The sequence below is a fragment of the Poeciliopsis prolifica genome, unplaced genomic scaffold, assembly GCF_027474105.1.
Source record: "Poeciliopsis prolifica strain line A6 unplaced genomic scaffold, Auburn_PproV2 SCAFFOLD096, whole genome shotgun sequence".
Taxonomy (NCBI): domain Eukaryota; kingdom Metazoa; phylum Chordata; class Actinopteri; order Cyprinodontiformes; family Poeciliidae; genus Poeciliopsis; species Poeciliopsis prolifica.
In genome coordinates, this window is record NW_026562471.1 from 748,005 (window position 1) to 768,766 (window position 20,762).

Consider the following 20,762-nt stretch of genomic DNA (forward strand, 5'->3'; position numbering starts at 1 on the left):
GTTAAACAGAGATGAAAGGAGTATTTTAAAGCAAAGCAAAAGCTGTTACACAGTACAGGATTTTATACCAGCAATACACACAATTATCAAAACTGGCTGAGCTATCATTACATATACCAAAACAACAGTGTCTGCGTATTCACAACAAAAGGTAGACGTTATTTTAACTTTAAGATTCCCAACTTTTCAATCACAGACCAAGGCTTAGAGCTCAAAAATGAATCGAGATGTACTGGTATCAGTTTTTAAGTTCACAAACTAGTAAAGTGTTTTGACTGACCTTTTTATAAAGTGTCAGAATGGAGATAACACTTTTTCCCCCCTCTTTTTTGCCTTTTACCTCACAGATGCACACACATGCTCCTCCTTTGGTACTCCACTAAGTGGGACAGAGAACAGGCACAAGGGGAGTGCTAAGTACATGTGTATCAACAACATAAGTAAACTGGTGGTTAGTAGTAAGCTTCATACCAACCAACAGTTTACAGTGATTAGCATGCAGCAATATTAGGCTGTAAGGCTATTTAATAAATAGCTTAGTAATGGTGAAAAAGCTGTGCTTGTCTCCTTTTCTCCATAAAACTTCTTGATCAAAGTATTTTTATCAGTGTGACATGATGGTGCTTAAATGCTGTGATCACTGATCCAGAAAAAAACAAGTGTTATTTCTTTAAGCAACAGCAAATAAGCATTTCACTGAAAAAGCTCAAAATGCTGTAATCACAGCCTCCAAATGAAGCCATTAATCAAAGAGTTACAGAAGCTTTCACCCTGCCAATGAGCATTAGCCACTCACTAGTTGCAGTGGTCTAATTAATCAATCTTCACCTTCAAACTCATGTCCATTAGGTCAGTGATGAGCAGACTCAGTGCACTCTACACACCTATAAATCTTTGCTTGTCAGGGATTAAAAGAAATCCCACCAAGCTTGGCTCAGCAACTTACTCTCCAGCAAACTTCAGTCAGAGACAAGAAAAGCAAATATAATGATAGTCATTTCATTCTTGTCGTTTCTGTAATTTTAGAAATTAGTTTGAGTCTAAGGTTTTATGCAACAGCTTTTGCTATCAACCATAGCAACAAAGCCACCTGCGGATTCTTTGTTTTAAAAATGTCCAGCTCTTACACACACAATCCATTTCAGGTCTCAAGTGAGAAACTATTGATTGAGCCACAAATCTAACAAAAGAAGCTTAAACTGAGTAACACCCACTCTCCAAGATCAATCCGGAAACATGACTCAGCATGATATTGCTCTTTTGGAATAAAAAAGGATCTTCTACTCCCCAGAGACAAGCAAGAGTTTTTAATCAGCAGCCAACATGTTACTGCTGCTGCCTGCAGTTCTGTCCAACTGGAATCAGACCAAACAGCCTAACATTTAACACCTCAACAGTCATTGTGGGAATAAAGCATAGGAACTCTTAGTCTGCCTTCTCCCACTCTATATTTTTCCTCTTTTTCATCTATCCCCCTATTGTCATTTCTGGTCCCTCTTTTCATTGTATTTTTTCTGCCTTGCTTTCCATGTCTCTGGTGGATTGACTTTTTTGGCCGAGCTCTCAGATAAGAAGGCAGTGTGGCGGAAGAGCTATTATAGGCAGCGTGCTCTGATCAGGGAGGTTTCAGATCCCAGTGACAAAGACTCTTCTTATCAGACCCAGGACTCAAGCAAGAGCACTGAGGTCTTGCCTCACCTTCCTCAGGATAATTATAGATTATATAATGTGCCAATCTTAGGAGGATCAAGATGAGATGACTCCCTGATGCATGTCACCAGTCAGGCAGATTTAGTTCTTTCAGACTAATCCATGCAATAGAAACAGATGTTTGTTTTTTACAAATATAAATATTTTACTTGTATGATACAAATCTGGCAGCACATTAACAACTACTAATTTATCATTAATTCACAGTATTCAGTAGACTTACAGTCATGAAGCCATCCAGTAGACCAGAGTCAGGTTTTGGTGGAGCCTGTAGTCTCTCCATGGACCATTTCTCAATGATCGAGGCAACTTGACTGTTCTCGGTATTAAGGATCCTAAACCCCGTCATGTTTACACCACTGTATCTGTAAGGCTCCACATCCAGTGCAAACAGATCCTGGAAAGAAAGAAATCATGGTAATCAGGAGTTTGATCCACCTCAGAAATTTGGTCCAAAATTAATTGAACCAAATCAGTGGCACTAATAACAGGATTTAATAGTAGATTACAAAGGATATGAAGTATGAAGAATCAAATTAATAAAGTAGATAGAAGAAATGCCTATGTTAAGTTTAAAGCCTGTCCTACAAAAAATAAAGATTAGACAAATAGAAGAAAATCATTCTTAGGCTGGGGGTGGAATGGATGTAGTTAAAATGGTGGTAATACCACACTGTGTATGGTATTAGCATAAACTATATATATATATATATATATATATATATATATATATATATATATATATACACACACACATACATCTTGCACCAATGACCATGCTATGTTCAAAGTCACTTAAAATCACCTTTCTTCCTCGTTCTGATGCTCGATTTTAACTGCAGCAGATCGTCTTGCCCATGTCTACATGCCTATATGCATTGAGATGCTGCTAACATTTGTGTCAATGAGCAGTTGGACAGGTGTATCAAATAAAGTGGCCAGTGAGTGTATGTGGTGGTTAGGTTGTGAAGGGGTACGGAGCCCCCTAGGGGACAAGGGGATTTTTTTTTCTTTTGTGTCCCCTCGCAAAGTATTGCGGTACCTCACAAAAGGTTTTGCAACAAAGCATCAGCAGCTCACAACTTACCAGTGTGGTGAAGATGTAGTGATAATACTCCGTCATCATTCCCATAGCTAGAGCCTAGAACAAAGAGTGACAGATGGAGAGAAAACTGGAAGGTTTAGAAATAAATTTGACCATTTCACCATATTTGCACAAATGCTTACACACAAATATTGGTTTGGTTGTTTGCCTTATCCAATGTTTCTATTACCATGTAATGCAAGAAGGCATACATTTCACAACTGCTGCAGCCAAAGGCTTAAGAGTGAGAGGCAAACACCCACAAAGAAGACAAGCAGCCAAGGACAGCAAAAGACAGTTCAGGATAATTTTTTATTTTTATTTTTATTTTATTTTTTTAGCAAATTCAAGATAAAACAGCATAGAGGATTCCACAATTTCATAGATAAAGAATATCTAGCTCATGATAAGCAGAAGCCCCACACCAACTGTAGCAACACTTGGAAATTATGTCACAACAAGTTAATTGTTGCCATCTGAATTTAACTGATCAAATAATAAGCAAGAGCGTCTCATTGGATAGTTACAACATGGACAAGTGTCTTCCAGCTACAGCATCTTCTTAAACACCAGCTGATCCGATGAGTAGTTTCTCAATTCTTAAACAATTATGGGACACTGTGTGCTTGTGTGACAAAATATTGGTGTGTTTAAGAAGGGTCAAATCATTAACATACATCACACACAGAAAGCCTCCAACAGGATTGCAGAAACTGGTAAAATAGGGTGAAGAGTTGCTCAGTGCATTATTAAAAACTGAAAGGAAAGGGGCTACCATTGTTTGAGGAAGAAATGTGGTTTGAAATAAAAACACTGAATAACCGTGATCACTGATAATTAAGAAAAATTGGTGAAATAAAATTGAAGAAAAACAACATGGCTATGTTTGATGATGAAAGTAAGATCATTTCTATACAATGAAGAGAATTTGAATGATTGAAACAGCCATAAGAAAAGCCATAAGAGGCCAACTGGAGAAAAGGGCTATCGTCTGCATAGAAGCACAAAGACTAGTCTCTAGAGAAGGTCGTGGTTTGATGAGTGATAACCAAAAATAAAACAGGTGATTTAGTGGGCTGAGGGTTTATCCCTGATTATTCCAGGTGATTTCAATGCTGCTTTTATTACACACATTTTGTTTGTCAATAATAAAGTAGTTCAGGCCAGCCATTCAACAAATATCCAAAAGTAGACACTATGATTTCAAAAGAAAATTCTTGCTCCTCCTCAATAAAAATCGTAAATGAGTAAAATGATCTATGAAGAAGCCCAATCCCTGACACTTATGCAACACAACCATCTGGTTGTTTACTGTCTGCTTTAATACATAAAAACAATAAAAACAATTTATGAAATACTGAAAAGGCAAACATCAGTTTATTCATTTCACATAAGGTTGTGAAACTGGTAAAGCAAAAAAAAAAAAAAAAAAAAAAAAACAATTAATTGAATACTGGCTTTCAGTAATTTCTTATCAACTCACAAAGCCATTGTTTGTCTTCCAGGTGATACATGTGCACATTCAGACTCTCACCAAGATATGTCTTAAAATGAGATGGGCTCCAGAGGTAAAAATCACCTTTTTCTATTATTATTCCGCTGTATGTGTGTGTGCGAGTCCAGAGTTGTGTGTGTGTGTGTGTGTGCGTGTGTATCTGGCTGTGAGCCATCCTGTTCTGGCTGTGCTTTTTCTGGAGCTCTGCCTGCTGTGAACTTTACCAAACCACAATGAATCACCAGTTAGCTCTCTGTGGAGCAGATGATTTCATAGATGAAAAGGAATTTTAGCTGCTGATGTCACATGAGAAACTATGACAAGCTCCAGCATTTTGTGGAGGAAACCAACATCAGCAAGGTTCCATCATATCGAATGCAGTAATGTTAAAAGACAAATATGGAAAGAAGACAAGAGTTCAAATGTTCCTAAATAACTAAGAGCTGTTAAACAGAAATAGAAATTATTTTGGTTCTAATTTCTATGATGAAGGTCAGTAAAATGACATAAGACAGTGAAACCACAACAGTAAATAATGAATAACGCAGCATCTCAAGAACACTCAGTACAGTTCTGGTTTTTTTAACTAAACATGCGTGACTACAAGTTTTACAGCATCAAGAGCAAAACTACAGAAATACAAAGAATTGAGTGGATGGCAGCAGTTTTTAAGAGTTGCAGTAGTGCTGTAGTGTTTCCACTTCTGTTCGAATTTAACGGCAAAGCAAAGTGTGCGTTCTGGACCTTTCTATTCCTAACTTAAACTTTTATACTAAAATTAAGGACAATCTGTACATTTTTCATGGCTTTGGAAATTTAAACATTACAAAGTGCAACTGGCTTCAATGAAGAGAAATCTAACAAAAAAAAACAAAAACATTCAGACAATAACTTGGGAGAATCAAGGTCCCGATGAATTGGTGAAAAATCATGAAAATATACAGTAAACAAGAAAGAAAGGAGTGATGACAGATACAATTTTCTGAACAAGTAGCAGGTAACTGAGGAAAGGCTGAATAATTGGCACAAGAGAAACTGACATACACATGTTCTAACTGAGCAAAAGCTAATAGTCTTTAGCTATTTAAACCAAATTTAACATAAAAAGACATAAAAAAAAAGAACAAAGAAACTGAAAACGGAATAAACTAATATAGAGAAATCCAAATAACACTAATTGAAATACCAATTAGGCGTTGAAAACCAAAATCCAAATAGCTTTGGCACATGACAACCGCTATATGATGTATAATGTTTAGTTCAAAAAGTTGGAATGGATATAAATTCTTACATACATGGCAAATAGTATATCAATATTGACTACAAATTAAAAGCTGAGAAATGTTTGTTTGTTTCTAAAATATAAATATTTTTAAGCTGTTTGCTTCATTAAGGAAGAAACTTTAATCTTAAGTGTTCTCATTCCTGATCTGTATGCAGCTAAATGTCTTAAATATAAATAACCAAAGTGTGTAAAGTTTTTTTCATCACAAAATCTCCCACTCTTCAAAATAAGAGGCCACATCACTAACCAGATCATTATACATGTAGCTGATTCCAAAAAGAGTAAGTTCAAAATAATATTGTGAAATTAAATTTGTGAGAAACAGATGTACTCTAATTTCTCATCAATTACAGAGTACATCTGTAATTGATGTTATCAATTACAGATTTATATATATTTATTTATATATAAATAAATATTCACATATTTATTTATAAATAAATAAATGAGTCTACATTGAAGTAGCAGCACAGAGCAATGTGTCCATACCTGCTTAAGGATCCCAGCAGCCATCACATGACCACAGTCGAATATGATATGAAATTCCTTTCCCCTTTTCATCTCCTTTAAAAGAGGCTTGGAATCTTTTGTCTCTGCAGGCAGCTGGCGGATTTTTAAGCGAATGTTGTACCGGGATGGTGCCTTTATTAGCTCTTGCAACCGAATTAGACCTGAAAGACAAGCACATAAGCAGATCACTTTCAGTATAATTAATCACAGCCATTTCATCAAGCAAATGTATTGAAAATTTTAAATCGTAGTCGAAATTTGGTAAATTACATTACTGATGTAACAATTGGTCTTTTGTTGGAACTGTTTAGTGTATTGAAGTTAAACATTTCTAATGACACATCCAGAGAAACGACTCCCCCTGTCTCTGCCTCTCATCCCTCATTTCATGGCTCAGGTTATTGTGCTAGAGGACAAACTGATCACTTTTCCTCATTTTCTTTTTCTACGATTCTTTAACTTGTCCTTAGTTGGGTTCTTCCTCTTGAGTCATGTCCACATTTTCCACACACATCCTGAAATGTTTTCAACTGTTTTCAAATAAGACGGCTTTCCCGTTTTGGAGATATGCAATGTGTTTTAGGGGTGAAGTCATCAGCATTTATCTGATCCATTGCTGGATACATGGTTCTGTTGTTTTCTTCCAGAAATGTGCAATCACTGTTTTAACTTTTAGTGGGTGTATATCAATGCAAACGTGGCAATCCATCCTTTTACATGACACATTACATTCTATTAAAAGTCATATTCAATATTTGAAATAATTTCAATTGAGCAAAATACTTAGGCTATAGGTAAAAGTTATCAATTAGGTTGGTTAAAAATGATCATTGCACTGTCAGTGAATGACTTCTAATCAATGTTCTTAGCTACCAGAGGGAAACAGTAAAGCCTTCATGAACTCACAGGTTCAAACTGAAGAATAAAGAGGATGGATGCCATCTGCTGAAATCCATTGCTGTCTTCCATGTTCTTTCAGTAAACAGTTGAGAAAGAGTTATGTTTGGTCTCACAGTTACTTGAAATTTTACCTGCCACTGAAACTATTCTTAAAAGTGTATCTGTTAGTCTGCTGCTCGTGACCAAACCGGCCGAGGAGATAAAACCTTAAAACACTCAACATAGCCTTGTACACAAGCTCTAGTTGGGTAACCCCAAGATTACCGGGTCTTCTTAAAAGACAGAGCTCTGAGAACAGTTCTTTAAAATATATTCTGTGTTTTCAGCAAAGTTGAGCTGACTGTCCAGGAATAACCCAAGACATTTAAAATTTGCTTCACTTTCAACAGGTTGGCCATCAAGAGAAATTGGAACCACTTTCAGGTCTTGTTTAGGTCATTTAATAAGGTATACATCTTAAAGAGAATAATAATATTCTCATTTAGTACTGTAATTATATTCATTGTGTTACCACCCGCAAGCCACTAGAGGCAGTAGCAGGCCTGAAAAGATGCAACAAAGCAGCAGATTTAGAAGTACAACGAAAGCTACAGATTTTGTTAAAAACTCTTAGCTGCACTGAAGTAAATAAGAGAGAAGTTCAAATACATGCCGAGAGTGAAAATCCTTCCTAAAGGTGAAGATAATTCACAGATTAAAAACAAAAGAACGGGAGACCACAGATAATTTAGGAAATGTCGTCCCCTTCACTTCCGGAGTGTAATGGTCCCGTTTCCAAATAAGGTACGAGACTGACAGTGGTCCATCCCCGCCCCTTTCCGTTTGCTGCAGCGAGGTCCTTCTCTCTTTTGGGGCAAATGTAACACAAGTTATAACACCCAGACCTGCTGTTTAAAAAGAAGCCGAAGTATGTCACCTAATACATATGAAGTATGGGTCTGATGAACTTTACATTTTCTTTGAGAAAATAACATTGACTGTGTTCTCTTTCTTTGTATTGTTAGATATGAGTAATTCAAGCCAATGCTACCTTGCTGTAAGTTAATTTTAGATAAATTTATTAAACTTTATTACTGTAAGGTTAGCCCTTAATCCTAAACATATTTTAAAGACTAAAATATAAAAAATAAAAGCTAATACGCCATTCAAAACTATCCTTAATGTGCATTATTTAGCAACTTGGCTAACGTGACATGGTGCTTTTGCTCTTTGCCTTGGCAACTTTAGCCACATGAAGACCCATTAGCCTCAGGACACATGGTGGGGAGTGCGGTAGACAAAAGAGGCCAATGAAAACATGCTACATGTGTAGAGGATGGGAATGAGGACCAGCCACAAGATAAAGAAATCCCTGTTTGACCAAAGCGAAAGAAGCAGATGGAATAGTCTCCACCAATATTAGGCAAGCCATTTTTGTGTTACCATTTTCTCCAGGTGAAGGGTGTATGTGAGGGGACAGGTAAGGGGGCAAAGGGGAGCAAGAATCAACATCCACCAGCTGAGTTAACAAGTTACATTTTAGACAGCTAATTGTTGTCAAATGTAAAACTAGTGTTTAATCTATTTAGTTCCTAACTTCTTAAGCCATAAACCAGAATATCTAATTGGAAATAATTTTGAATGCTCATTAAGTGAAAAGATACACTCATGTGCCAAAAACAATACATTAAATGATGCAATCTGAATAACAGTGGCAGGCTGTATGAACTTCTGCTAAATATTTGATCAGAATAATTTTGTTAAGCTCTAGTCATTATGCTACTTGTATTAAGAAATTATTTATATTTGTTACTGGTTGTTACTTTATAACAATCAGTTATGTTAACTAGACATTTGCCTGCCAGTCTGAAGGTGTGCAGCAAGGGACATTTTTGGAATGGTATTTAAATAAACGCTGAATTAAGATCACATTACATTTTTTAGTTGTGTTTATTCCTTTTTTGAAGTGACCTCAGTGGATTGAGTCTTCACCCACTATGAGAATGTCCAGAAGAGTTTCACCAAGTTTGAATTCATGGAAAGGCTTTCACCATGATTAACATTCACCACATCTATTACAAGAACAGCTATAATTTCTGAGCATTTCTAGACACTTTGAAGAGCTTCTTCCAGGAAATTATACAAGAACAAGATCTACCTGTTTTCAGAACTTTACAGGGAGAATATAATGAAGGAGATGGCTGACACAACCAAAGCAAAACATGTTAGGACTGTTGAAAGACCCTATTTTCTTAAGTTAAAGAATAAGCAATTCTGTTTTAGTTTTTCAATCAGTATTTCAGAGTTGCACTTTACTGAACAGAAGTTAAACCCTCTGTTTGAAGAACAAGTTTTGGGTTTGTTCTACAGCTATGATGGTAGTTAGACTTAACATTAAATATAGCAATATAATATAGTACTTGATACTGTAATGACAATTAATGACATCTTCATAACTGGCGCTACTTATTCCATTTGATGTAAGAGGAATTATTAATTCTTTTGGGGCGTGATGTGGTGGCACAGGGGGTTAGCACGCCTCACGTTTGGAGGCCTCAGTCTTTGACGCAGAGGTCGTGGGTTCGACTCTCGGGCCCGCAACCTTTGACGCATGTCTTCCCCCCTCTCCTTGCCCTCTTTCCTGCCAGTCTACTGTCAAAAAATGCAAGTCACTAGCGCCACTAAAAACTCTTTGGAGAAAAAAAAGGAAAAAAATAAAAATAAAAAAATCTTTTAACAGTGTAATAAGGCTTCATGGACTCTTTATTGAGGACCTATTTGTTCCACTTTATTTCAGGTACGGAAAATCATTAATTACTGTTTTGTTAAAGCTTTTGACAGTATAATAATAATGACATTATTATGACTGCTATCATGACATTTATGACATGATTCTTTGTTAATGTCAAGTTGTCATAAAGACATTTTTGAATAATGTCAACATTGTATTAAAAGTGTCATGATTTACCGAATGATACTTTATGACAACAGTCATAAGTATTCATGAAGATTTACTCATGTTCATGACAGGTGTTATATCATGTTTATGACAGTGTCAGTCAGTGTGAGTCTTACTCACACCCTGTCAAATAAAGTGTTACCAAAAAGGGTTACTTTGATACTCTAAAATGCAAGTGTTGAGAAACTTCAATAAAACAGTTTCTAAGGAAACCTAGCAGATTACATTGTGTCATAGACTTAACAGCAATCTATACTGAGCATGCATGGAGAAACAGTGTCTCTGGTAGTTCTGAAAACCTAAGTTATCATCGGGATGCAGATCCTGGAAAAGGCAGAAAAATTACATGTTGGAGTGACTGAACATCTGACCTATACATATTATCTGCAGAATTTATGGAATGAGAACATATTTAACACATTTTTGTCAGATTGCCTGGGTATTAAGATTTATCACAGAGCAACCAGGCCTGGTTCTGTTGCAAACACAGTTGGACATAGCTTCTGCAAACAGTCATTTTCTAAACTGATGTAGAAGTGTCATGTGGGTCTGCTCACAGCCCAACATAACCAGCTGTTTCTCTTGTGGCATTATTTGTTTACTTCCTGCTTCCAGATGAGTACACTGCACTGTGAGAAACCAGCCCACAGACTGCTGAATCTGTGACAATGGCTCCCTGTTTTTCATTAAATCAAGCACTCTGTCGATGTAATGCTGATATTCCCAAAGTGCTGACTTGTGAGACACTGACTGTGTTCTATGTAACTATCAATTGTCAAAGTGACTTACAAGTTGCGCCTCACAACAGGAACAGTCTTGATTTATCTCAGAGGTTTGCTGATGTGTCAAAGTATTTTTGACCAGGGCAATAGATAGTCTGTCATGACACAATAAGTTGAGTTTAAATAAAAAGAGAGGTCTTTAACTTAACAATGTTTTGCAAATATATTACCTTTTAGAAATTGTTAAATGCATAAAGTATAAGCTGATGAATGCAAAGAGTTACAATTTTTTAGTAATTTGAGCAGTTTGATGTTTTGCTATCTGCAGATTGGTGTTTGCTCCTGGGAAGGCTATTTTTACACAGTCTCTCTGTGTAAAAGAAAAGGTCCTACATTATCTGGGCTAACAAAACTGTAAAGTTTTAAGGGGAAAGTAAAAGGTATGTGCAAATCCAGACCACTTTGTTTAAGCACTTTCTATTTACAGTTGCCCTTGACACATCTTGTATAGAAAATGGAACTGATGAAGGCAAACCCATTTAAAAGGAGCCAAAGGCATTTCAGAGGCGAAAGAACTTATAACAGTGAAATGTTGGCTGTATTATCTGCCCCTGGAGTTTACCGCAGTGTTAATCACCATTATTTACATCCTGCCAGGTGCTAATGCTAACGAAGCATCAAAGGAGCTGCATGACACAGTTAGCTCGTTGCAGATATGTTTTACATGGTTTCAGGTTATTTTAATCATGTGACCAACACTCCCCAGTTTTTACCAGCATGACTCCTTTCCCACAAGGAGAGACAACACTCTGGACTGTGTGTACACCAACGTTCACGATGCGCACAGAGCTCTTCCTCGCCTCTCCGACCACATCTGCATCCTGCTGGTGCCAGCATATTGTCTACTAATAACACGGATTAGACCAACAAAGAAGACAGTGTCTCTGTGGCCCAGGAACGCAGTCTGTGTGCTCCAGGACTGTTTCCAGTGCAGACTGGCAAGCCTTCAGAGAAGTGAATATATATATGAAGGAGGGGTGGACCTGGAGGAATATGCTTACTCTGTTCTAGGCTTCACCTCTAAATGTGCCGATGGCGTTACCACAACCTGGACAACAACCTGTTATCAAACCATAAACTCTGGCTGAATGTTGAGGTGAGAGCTCTGCTGAAAACTAGAGACGCTGCATTCAGGACAGGTGACGCATCAGCACTCAGAGCTGAGGAAAGGTCTGGCAGCAGGGATTGAAAGGGCCAAAGCCACATACACCTGTAAAATTCAAGGTCACTTCACCACTAATGAACCTGGTGCATGTGGAAGGGCATTTAGTGCATCACAAATTACAGCATCAGGGATCCACAATGCCCAAGGGACCCCTCATTCCCAAATGCACTCAATATGTTCTATGCCTCCCTTTTCCCCCTCCCCCATCAGCATGACTAAGGGGTATGTCCATCATCAATACCTGTCTGAGGAGTTGGAAGATATCTTCAACAACTCACTGTCATTGGCTTCAGTCCTCACCTGCTGAAAGACCGCCACTATTGTCCGTGTCCCCTCAGTAACAGGGCTGAATGACCACTGACCTATAGCCTTAACATCAGTAGTCAAGAAGTACTTCGAGAAGCGAATCATGACACACATCAAGGACGCCAACAACATCACTGTGGACCACATCAGTATGGCTATAGGAGGAACTGCTCAACCTCTGATGCCATCTTATCTGTGGTCCACACAGTCCTAACCAACCTGAAGAGCAAAACATTTTATATCTATCTGCTCTTCTCCAGCATGATTTCTACAATCCAGTAAGATTCCTAGGAAGAGCATCACCGCCCCTGGTGCAGACAGGATTGTAAACACTTCCCGTCTGGTCGGGAAAACCTCAGCTGGTCTCCCCACATCTCCTCACTGGTGAAGAAGGACCAGCAGCGCATGCACTTCCTGCGTCGGATGAAGAGAGCATCCCTCCTGTCCCCCATCCTTCAGACCTTCTACAGAGGGACCATCGAGAGCCAACTGACCAGCTACATCTCCATCTGGTCTGGGAGCTGCAGGGCCTCTGACTGGAAGTCTCTACAGAGGGTGGTGAGGGCAGGGGAGAAGATCACAGGGGCTCTGCTCCCCTGCATCAAGGACATCGCAGAGAGGCGCTGCCTATCTTGCGCTCACCAGATCCTCTCCGATTCCACCCACCCCAACCATGGACTGCTTTCCCCCCTGGCGTCTGGAAGAAGGTTCCGCAGCATCTTGTGCAGAACAACCAGACTACTGAACAGTTTCTTCCCCCGGGCCATCAGACTGCTTAACGCCACATAACACCCCTCCACACACTCACAAACCAAATCACCCCCCATGGACATGGTCGATACATGCACTTTAGTTTAGTTTTTTTCACAACACTGAACCTGTGTATTCTATGGCACTTGTATTGTATTTATTTATTTATTGGGTAGTTTAAGGTTTTAGCTCTGCTACACTGGTAGCCAAGTAACAACATTTCGTTGTCAAGATTCACCTTGAGTTTTTTTTTGTACAATGACAATAAAGGAAGTCTAAGTCTAAAAGACCCACCAGCATCTCTACTTCATCAGGAAGATGCGGAGAGCTGAATCTTCTATCACTCCTCAGAGTATGACTGAGGAGGTGTGTTGGAGAGTGGAGGAGAGTGTTCTCTGTATCTCCATCACCGTGGAGATGGAGCAGCAGCTGCACTGCTGCTGGTGTGGCAGCAGTGCAGCTGCTGCCACACCAGCAGAGAATCTGTAGAAGTTAAGAAGGGTGTTCTGCACATTGAAGAACTCCATTCATTGTGCACACAGATTGTTACAATCAGGGAGGAGTCTGAGGAGCACCCAGTGCAAGACGAACAGTTTCTATTTTTCCATCAGACAGCGGAATTCAGCCTGCACTTAATTCAGTTTAATCCAATTAGGTACTTTACACTTTTTATACTTTGCATATATAGTCTCAAGTACTTTATTTATGTATTCTGTTGCTGGAACAGCACTTTTACACTTAGTTAACATTGATGAAAACATCTGACATATTTAACTGTTGCATGAGCTCATCATAAACACATTGGAGATTTTTTTCAAGCTCTCAGATGATATGTGTCTTCCTCCATTCTGATGGCTGATTCCTTCCCTTTTCCAAAATCTGCAAGTGTTGCTAACAGGGAATGCACTTGGAGCAGTAAAAGTGGCATCAGAACTGATCAGTATTGGCAGTATTTAATGTGCAGCGACAACGTTAGGATCCATATTTAATTTTGCATAAATATTTCATCCCCAGCAAGCATTTATTATGGAACCAAATGGGACTCTCCTGAGCAGAAAACCGATCAGTCCGCCTATGATAAATATCGTTGTGAAGGAATGGCCCCTCAAGCTTTACACTTTCTTATTCTCCTTTGGCATTGCCAACGACAAGTAAGAAGTGTTCACTCCCCAAGATGGCCGATCTGTGCCGCTGCATGATGGAAGTAATGGCAGATGACTCACTGAACGGCAAACTTCCAGGGTCAATAGTAATGTGATCATCAACACATTGGCTGTTTATTTATGTTAAAATAAAAGTGTGGGACATGTTGAAGAAGGACTAAAGTAGGGCTGTATCAAATATTTACTCAGGCATCTGAAGGCAGAGAATGAATAGAACTGCTCTTTCCCTATAAATATACCAGTGGGTGGAAATATGGGCCACTTAAAACACTAAAAATAATCTCTGTCATTAAATACACTACAGTGAGCTCTAAATCATTTGTCCTGAAAATGACTCTTTTCCCTGAAACACTGCTCAATTTTTCTACAATTATCTCCATTGCTCATATACCAAATTTATCATGCATGATATATATGACCAGAAAAGGCTGTGCTAGAAATTAGTTCTAATTTCAGATTCAAAGCACATAGAAATGCAAAATGCACATAGCCAGAGGTGTACCATAAAAAACTGAACTCTCAGCAAGAAATCTATGTTCTACTTCTCTACGTCTGATAACTTACAGTTGAAACCATCAAAGGGTCCCTGTGTCTTCAGATGGCAAAAGTTTAACGTTTTTTCAGCTATCCATCAAAGCAGCAAAGAAAAAAAACTGCAGCTGATTATTTCTCAGCAGCAAATAGAAGTCAATATCTAATGATGAACCACAGTTTTAACACAATATTAATGAAAAAAAAAGTCATTTAATTTAATTCCTCACCCTGGAGCCAGGCCTGCACATGCTAACGGGTGCCTGGTGGTCGAGATTTTACCCATGGGGCCTGAACAGGCTCAGGCTGAAGAGGCAACGTGGGTCCCTCTTCCCATGGGCTCACTACTTGTGGGAGGGGCCGATGGGGTCAGGTGCAATGTAGGATGGATGGTGGCCAAGGGTGGGGACCCTGGCAATCTGACCCTTGGTTGCAGAAGTTGGCTCTTGGAATGAATGTCGCCTCTCTGATGGAGAAGGAGCCTGAGCTAGTGTGTGAGGTTGAGAAGTTCCAGCTAGAAATAGTCAACCTCACTTCAATACTGGTTCTGGAACCAATGTCCTTTGGGTCATGACCAAAAAAAGAAGGTCACGGATACAAGCACCTTACGGAGAAAATAGGGTGCCATTTTCTCACATTAGGAGAAAATAGGTTTTCTCCGTAGGGTGTCTGGGCTCTCCCTTAGACATAGGGTGAGAATCTTGGCCATCCGGGAGAGACTCAGAGAAGAGCCGCTGTTGCTTCATGTCAAGAGGAGCCAGCTGAGGTGGCTCGGGCATCTGGGCAGGATGCCTCCTGGGTGCCTACCTGGTGAGTTGTTCCGGGCACCTTCCACTGGGAGGAGGCCCAGGGGAAGACCCAGGACATGCTGGAGGGACAATGTTTCTCAGCTGGTCTGGGAACACTTTGGGATTCCTCTGGAGGAGCTGGACCAAGTGACTGGGGAGAGGGAATTCTGCACCTCCCCTCTTAGGCTGCTACCCCCACAATCCAACCCCAGGTAAGCAAACCCTTTTTGCCGATCTTGTCTTTGACAGGGGCCATGCCATTTCCCCTTTTGGCTAGGTTTTCCATCACCTCAGCAGCCACAATGGGTTTTTAGAACTCCCAGTTATCAGAGGCTACTTCCATCCAGAACTCCCTCAAGCCTGTGGAGCTGCCCTCCAACTATCCATTTCAGTTTAATTGCTTCGTAGATCTGGTCCGCTAGTCAAACGCATTCCTGGCTCTCAGCACCATTGAGGATTTGTGTTACAAGCCTGGAATGTCAATGTCAATATCAAATTTATTTATATAGCACTTTAAAACAGGTATAGAACTGCACCAAAGTGCTGCACAGGAACGACAGTAGCACAAATAGATAAAAACAGAGTATCAAAAATTGCTTCAATTAAAAGCCAACGAATAAAAATGAGTTTTGAGAAGTGATTTTAAATGATCCAGGCTGCTAGCAGATCTAATCTGAAAAGGCAAATTGTTCCATAAATTAGGAGCAACAACAGAAAAACATAACTAGAAATTATCCTTGAATACCATGGCAGTCTTCCCTCAAATTCTAGGGGCCAGAACAGAACCACTCTGCCACCCAACTTCGAGATTATTTCAGATGCTGAGACAGTATATTAACCTTTTGGATCCACAAAGTATTTCTGAATTGAACTTGAATAAACAGGTTTTAAGAAATCAGTATATTTAACACAAACCAATGCACATAAGCAAGTACTACAGAAATGTCACTGCTGTTGGGATCCTATTTTAGTTTCATTGTTATTTTGTGTTACTTTCTTATTTTGGTTAGATATGTCTTGTTCTTGTTTTCCTTTTGTTCAAATGCTCCTAGTGTTTCTAGTTATGTTCTATGTCACTCTAGTTTTATTATGTTTCTTTAGTCCAATTATTCTGAAATATTAGAAGTATGTCCCCTGTGTGCTCTCCCTTACCCTTGTGCCACTTTCTCTCTCCCTCTTCTCAGTCTGTCTCCTGCTCCCTTCATTCACACCTGCAGTCAGCTCATCAGCCCAAGCCTCATCCACTGTCAACACTGGAAGTTTTAGACACTATTCCAAGTTATACAGAATCAGGGTGCATTAAAAGAGATGCACATAAAAAAGAACTTGATGCCTCACAAAGTATTTCAGTTCCTCACATTTAGACAAGATATAGATATGCAAGCATGCATAGGATAGATTAGAATGCAATGTGGCAGCAGGTCTGGGTATTAACAGTGTGGGCACATTAATGTCTTAATTCATAATTCTCTCCAATAATTCACTTAATTTAGAACTTTAGTTTGGAAATATTTTCATGCGAATATATCAAGAAAGTCACAATGCCAGTCTGAATGTCTTGACAGAAACCATGAGTAAATTGGTAAGCAGAGGTGGAATTTAGCAGCCGCCACTGGCCAAATGCAGGTAAAAGTATGAAGTGGCATGTAAATTGGAGCAACGCACCCACCATTGTCACCCTCAGTCCTCCTTGGCTCACCCCTCCCCTCTAAGGTTATAAATAGCTCTGGTTGCTGCTAACCGAAGTCCGAGAAAATGAGCGGATATGAGACAGGGCGGGCCAATAAAACTACGACAAAAGCTAAAAAGTGCATAAAATTTGTCAAACTAATCGATATGTTAATTAATACACTAACTTTGACCATTGGAGGAGATTGAGTAGCGGGCAAGCAGTGGGAATTGGCGATTCAGGGGCTTTATTGTCATCAGAGGATGATGAGAGAGACGTGACCAGGGACAGATTGAGGAAGAGTTCAGGTGAGCTGCTGCTGTCCCCGTAAGAAGGAGTGAAAATGTTCATAAAGAAAAAGGTGACAAAGAAAGCAAGAGTCTGGAAGCCAGAAAACTGAGTACAAGTCCCAGAGTCCTGGGTATAGCATCTCTGGTGATTGGCTCCCATTAAAGCCTCAGGGTCTGAGGAACAACCTACAAAAGAGTATTGGCTCCCGGGATCCACAAAAAAGACAGGCAATACATATTATGTTAACCAAAAAAAAAACTAAAAGCAGCCTCAGCTAAAATAAAACAGATCCAAAGTTGAGCTAAGCAAAATAGTAACTAAGACAAACACAGAATAATGAATGGGTTAACCAACCCCCCATAAAAAATACAAAACTAGATCCTAAAAGATTTCTCAACCCACACAGGTTAGACCAGTGGGAATCACAAAATCACAAAATTAGAACCTGTTTGGCAACTGTAAAGTGGGGGGTTGGCAGGTACTTTAAGGGCATCTCACAAAGTACCAGAGAAATCAAGCCACTAAGCTCTGTCAGTCTGGAAACCATTACGAAGCCGTTTGGGACTCCTGTGAACTTGAGTAAAGGCCATTACCCGCACACTTATCCCAGGATAGGGAGACCACACAAACTTTCTCTAATATTGGACTCATCCAGGAAGTTAGTTAATAATCAAGGTCAATATTTAAAGCATTCCAGGCCTCACTCACCTCAATTAAGGTATTTTTGCTCGTAAGTAAGACACTGAGCTAAAATGGAAATCCAAAGACAAAAAGGGACATCTAAAATTGTCAAGCCGAATAAGAAGGGTTTACTATTGTTTTAAAAATGTTAAAACCATTAACATTTTGAGCCATGCAGTGTAGCTCCTCTGGTATAAATCCTTTTGTTATGATAGCAGAAAAAAATTTGGGGTTAGGAGATTTTGGAGCAGAGTTTCTCCCCATTTGCTCCATGCCTGTTTAGGCACACTACAATCCCATTTATTTGCATTTTTTTTGTTTAGAAATAAAGTTGGTTGTTGAAAAAGTATTATTAATCCTCCCACCATCTTAAGAGATGGGGTAATTGGGACTCTGTACAACTACATGAGACTACATGCAGACTCTGTGTGCACTTTTATGAGTTTTCTTTGTGATTCCACAAACTGTTAGACAGCACAACCCACCCCTGTTCCCCGGTGTCTGACCATAACAAAATGCCCATCAAAGGAAATTTGGACAAGATTAGTATTTTACCCTTATTAAAATACTAGCGTAGTATTTTAATAAGTGTGCAGTCAAGCTATCCGTGACTTGAGTAATTAGCTGAGTGGAGAATGACCAGCAGCTATGATGCTTTTTTTCCCTCAGATATTAAAATGTGTATTGATACATGTAAGCTGGAAGAGGAATGGGAGTTAGGACAATTCTAAGCCATCCTTATCCAATTTCTTTCCTCATCAATATGATTAAATATTTTGGGTCTACTGTCAATAAGAGTGAATTATATGCAGCCTGAGAGACTGGTGACCTGTCCAGGGTGTACCCTGCCTCTCAGCTCTCATATACACACACGCGCACACACATACATATATACACACTTTTGTTTTTGGCACTAAAAGTTAAATGGTACAACTCACAGGCCATAAAGCAAACCTCCTCTAATCTGCCCATTGCCTTCCAATCTTTGTTCACCTCCTCTGGGCTTTCTTCAATTAAGCAAAATTTCTCCAATTGAATTTCAATCAGGTCAATCAGTGAATAAATATAAGTAGTTAATGATGACAATGATTTTCAACACTGTTTTAGAATTGTAGTCTGCCTATAGTTTTATGAATGGCAGCGGAGGAATACTGAATTGATATTAACAGCCATCTTGCTCAGCTAAGCACGTCCCTCTTCTCAGTGGTGGATGGTTGTTTATCAAACTGGGAATTTCCAGAATGTTAGCTTTTGGGTAACATTTAAAGCTTAAACAGAGTCCATGCCTCTGGAAAGTAATTGTTTTTTGTTTTTTTCCCCCCAAAAGAGTTTTTATCAGCGTTTGTGGCTCGCATTTTTTGACAGTAGACTGACAGGAAAAAGAGCATGGAGAGGGGGGAAGACATGCGGCAAAGGTCACCGGACTTCGGAGTCGAACCCGCGACGTCCACGTCGAGGACTGAGGCCTCCAAACGTGGGGCGTGTTGACCCCCTGCGCCACCACAACAATCGTTTCTAAATAGTCAAGGATCCAGACCACCTGGACAAAGCAAAGTGTAGCATGAGAAGCTGGCTTTTACCTGACTACAAACTCGTCTGTATCTGGAATGAAATGGTTAATTCCTGCTTTAACACTTGATGTCACTATTAGTAGCAGTCAGACAATAACAGTGACAAAACCCATGCTGCCTAGAAAAACAAGATAATCATGTTTTCAAAAACAAAGAAGAAAAAAACTAGGTGTCATTTCACCTAGTTTTTTTTTTGTATGATTATCAACTTTATAGCTTAACTACAGAATAGTGTTACTCCCCATTTCACTAGCATTTAATTGGTGTGGGGAAATGTATATATGTATGTATGTAATACATATATAATACGGTGATAAGAACCACCGCGGGTGGTTCTTATCCTCTGAGCTCGGGTCCTCTACCAGAGGCCTGGGAGCTTGAGGGTCCTGCAGCATCTTGGCTGTGCCAAGGACTGCTGCACATTTTTTGACTGAGATGTCTGATGTTGTTCCTGGGATCTGTTGTAGCCACTGCTCCAGTTTGGGGGTGACTGCCAGGAACAACATCAGACATCTCACTCCAGAAATGTGCAGTCCTTGGCACAGCCAAGATACTGCGCAGAACCCTTAAGCTCCCAGGCCTCTGGTAGAGGACCCGAGCTCAGAGGATAAGAACCACCCGCGGTGGGTGAGAAGGGAGTCCTCTACCAGAGACCTGGGAACTTAAGGATCCTGGCTGTCCATTTCTGGACTGAGATGTCTGTTGTTGTTCCTGGGATCTGTTGTAGCCATTGCTCCAGTTTGGGGGTTACTGCCCTCTCCAGTTCTTCCCTGAGGCCCTGGTATTTCTCCAGTTTCTCGTGCTCCTTTTGCCTGATGTTGCAATCACTTGGTACTGCTACATCTACCACAACGGCTTTCCTCTGTTTATCCACTACGACAATGTCTGGTTGGTTCGCCATTACCATTCTGTCTGTCTGGATCTGGAAGTCCCATAGGATCTTAGCTCTGGCATTCTCCACCACCTTTGGGGGTGTTTCCCACTTTGATTTTGGGGTTTCCAGTCCATATTCTGCACAGATGCTTCTGTACACTATACCTGCCACTTGGTTATGTCGTTCCTTTTCCTGCCAGTATCTTGCAACCTGCTGTTATGTGCTGGACTGTCTCAGGGGCCTTCTTGCACAACCTACACCTTGGGTCT

The 20,762-nt window shown here is 39.7% G+C and overlaps 1 protein-coding gene across 3 annotated transcripts in view; it reads right to left on the reverse strand.

Moving 5' to 3' along the window:
• grik2 (glutamate receptor, ionotropic, kainate 2) overlaps positions 1–20,762 on the reverse strand; it is a 303,200-nt gene that overhangs the window by 165,244 nt on the left and 117,194 nt on the right. For all 3 annotated transcript variants that reach the window (XM_055023183.1, XM_055023180.1, XM_055023182.1), the window contains exons 5-7: positions 6,064–6,245; positions 2,798–2,851; positions 1,934–2,107 (exon numbers count right to left, since the gene is read on the reverse strand). In XM_055023183.1, coding sequence (XP_054879158.1) covers positions 1,934–2,107; positions 2,798–2,851; positions 6,064–6,245 — 410 coding nt within the window. The remainder of the gene's footprint in view (positions 1–1,933; positions 2,108–2,797; positions 2,852–6,063; positions 6,246–20,762) is intronic.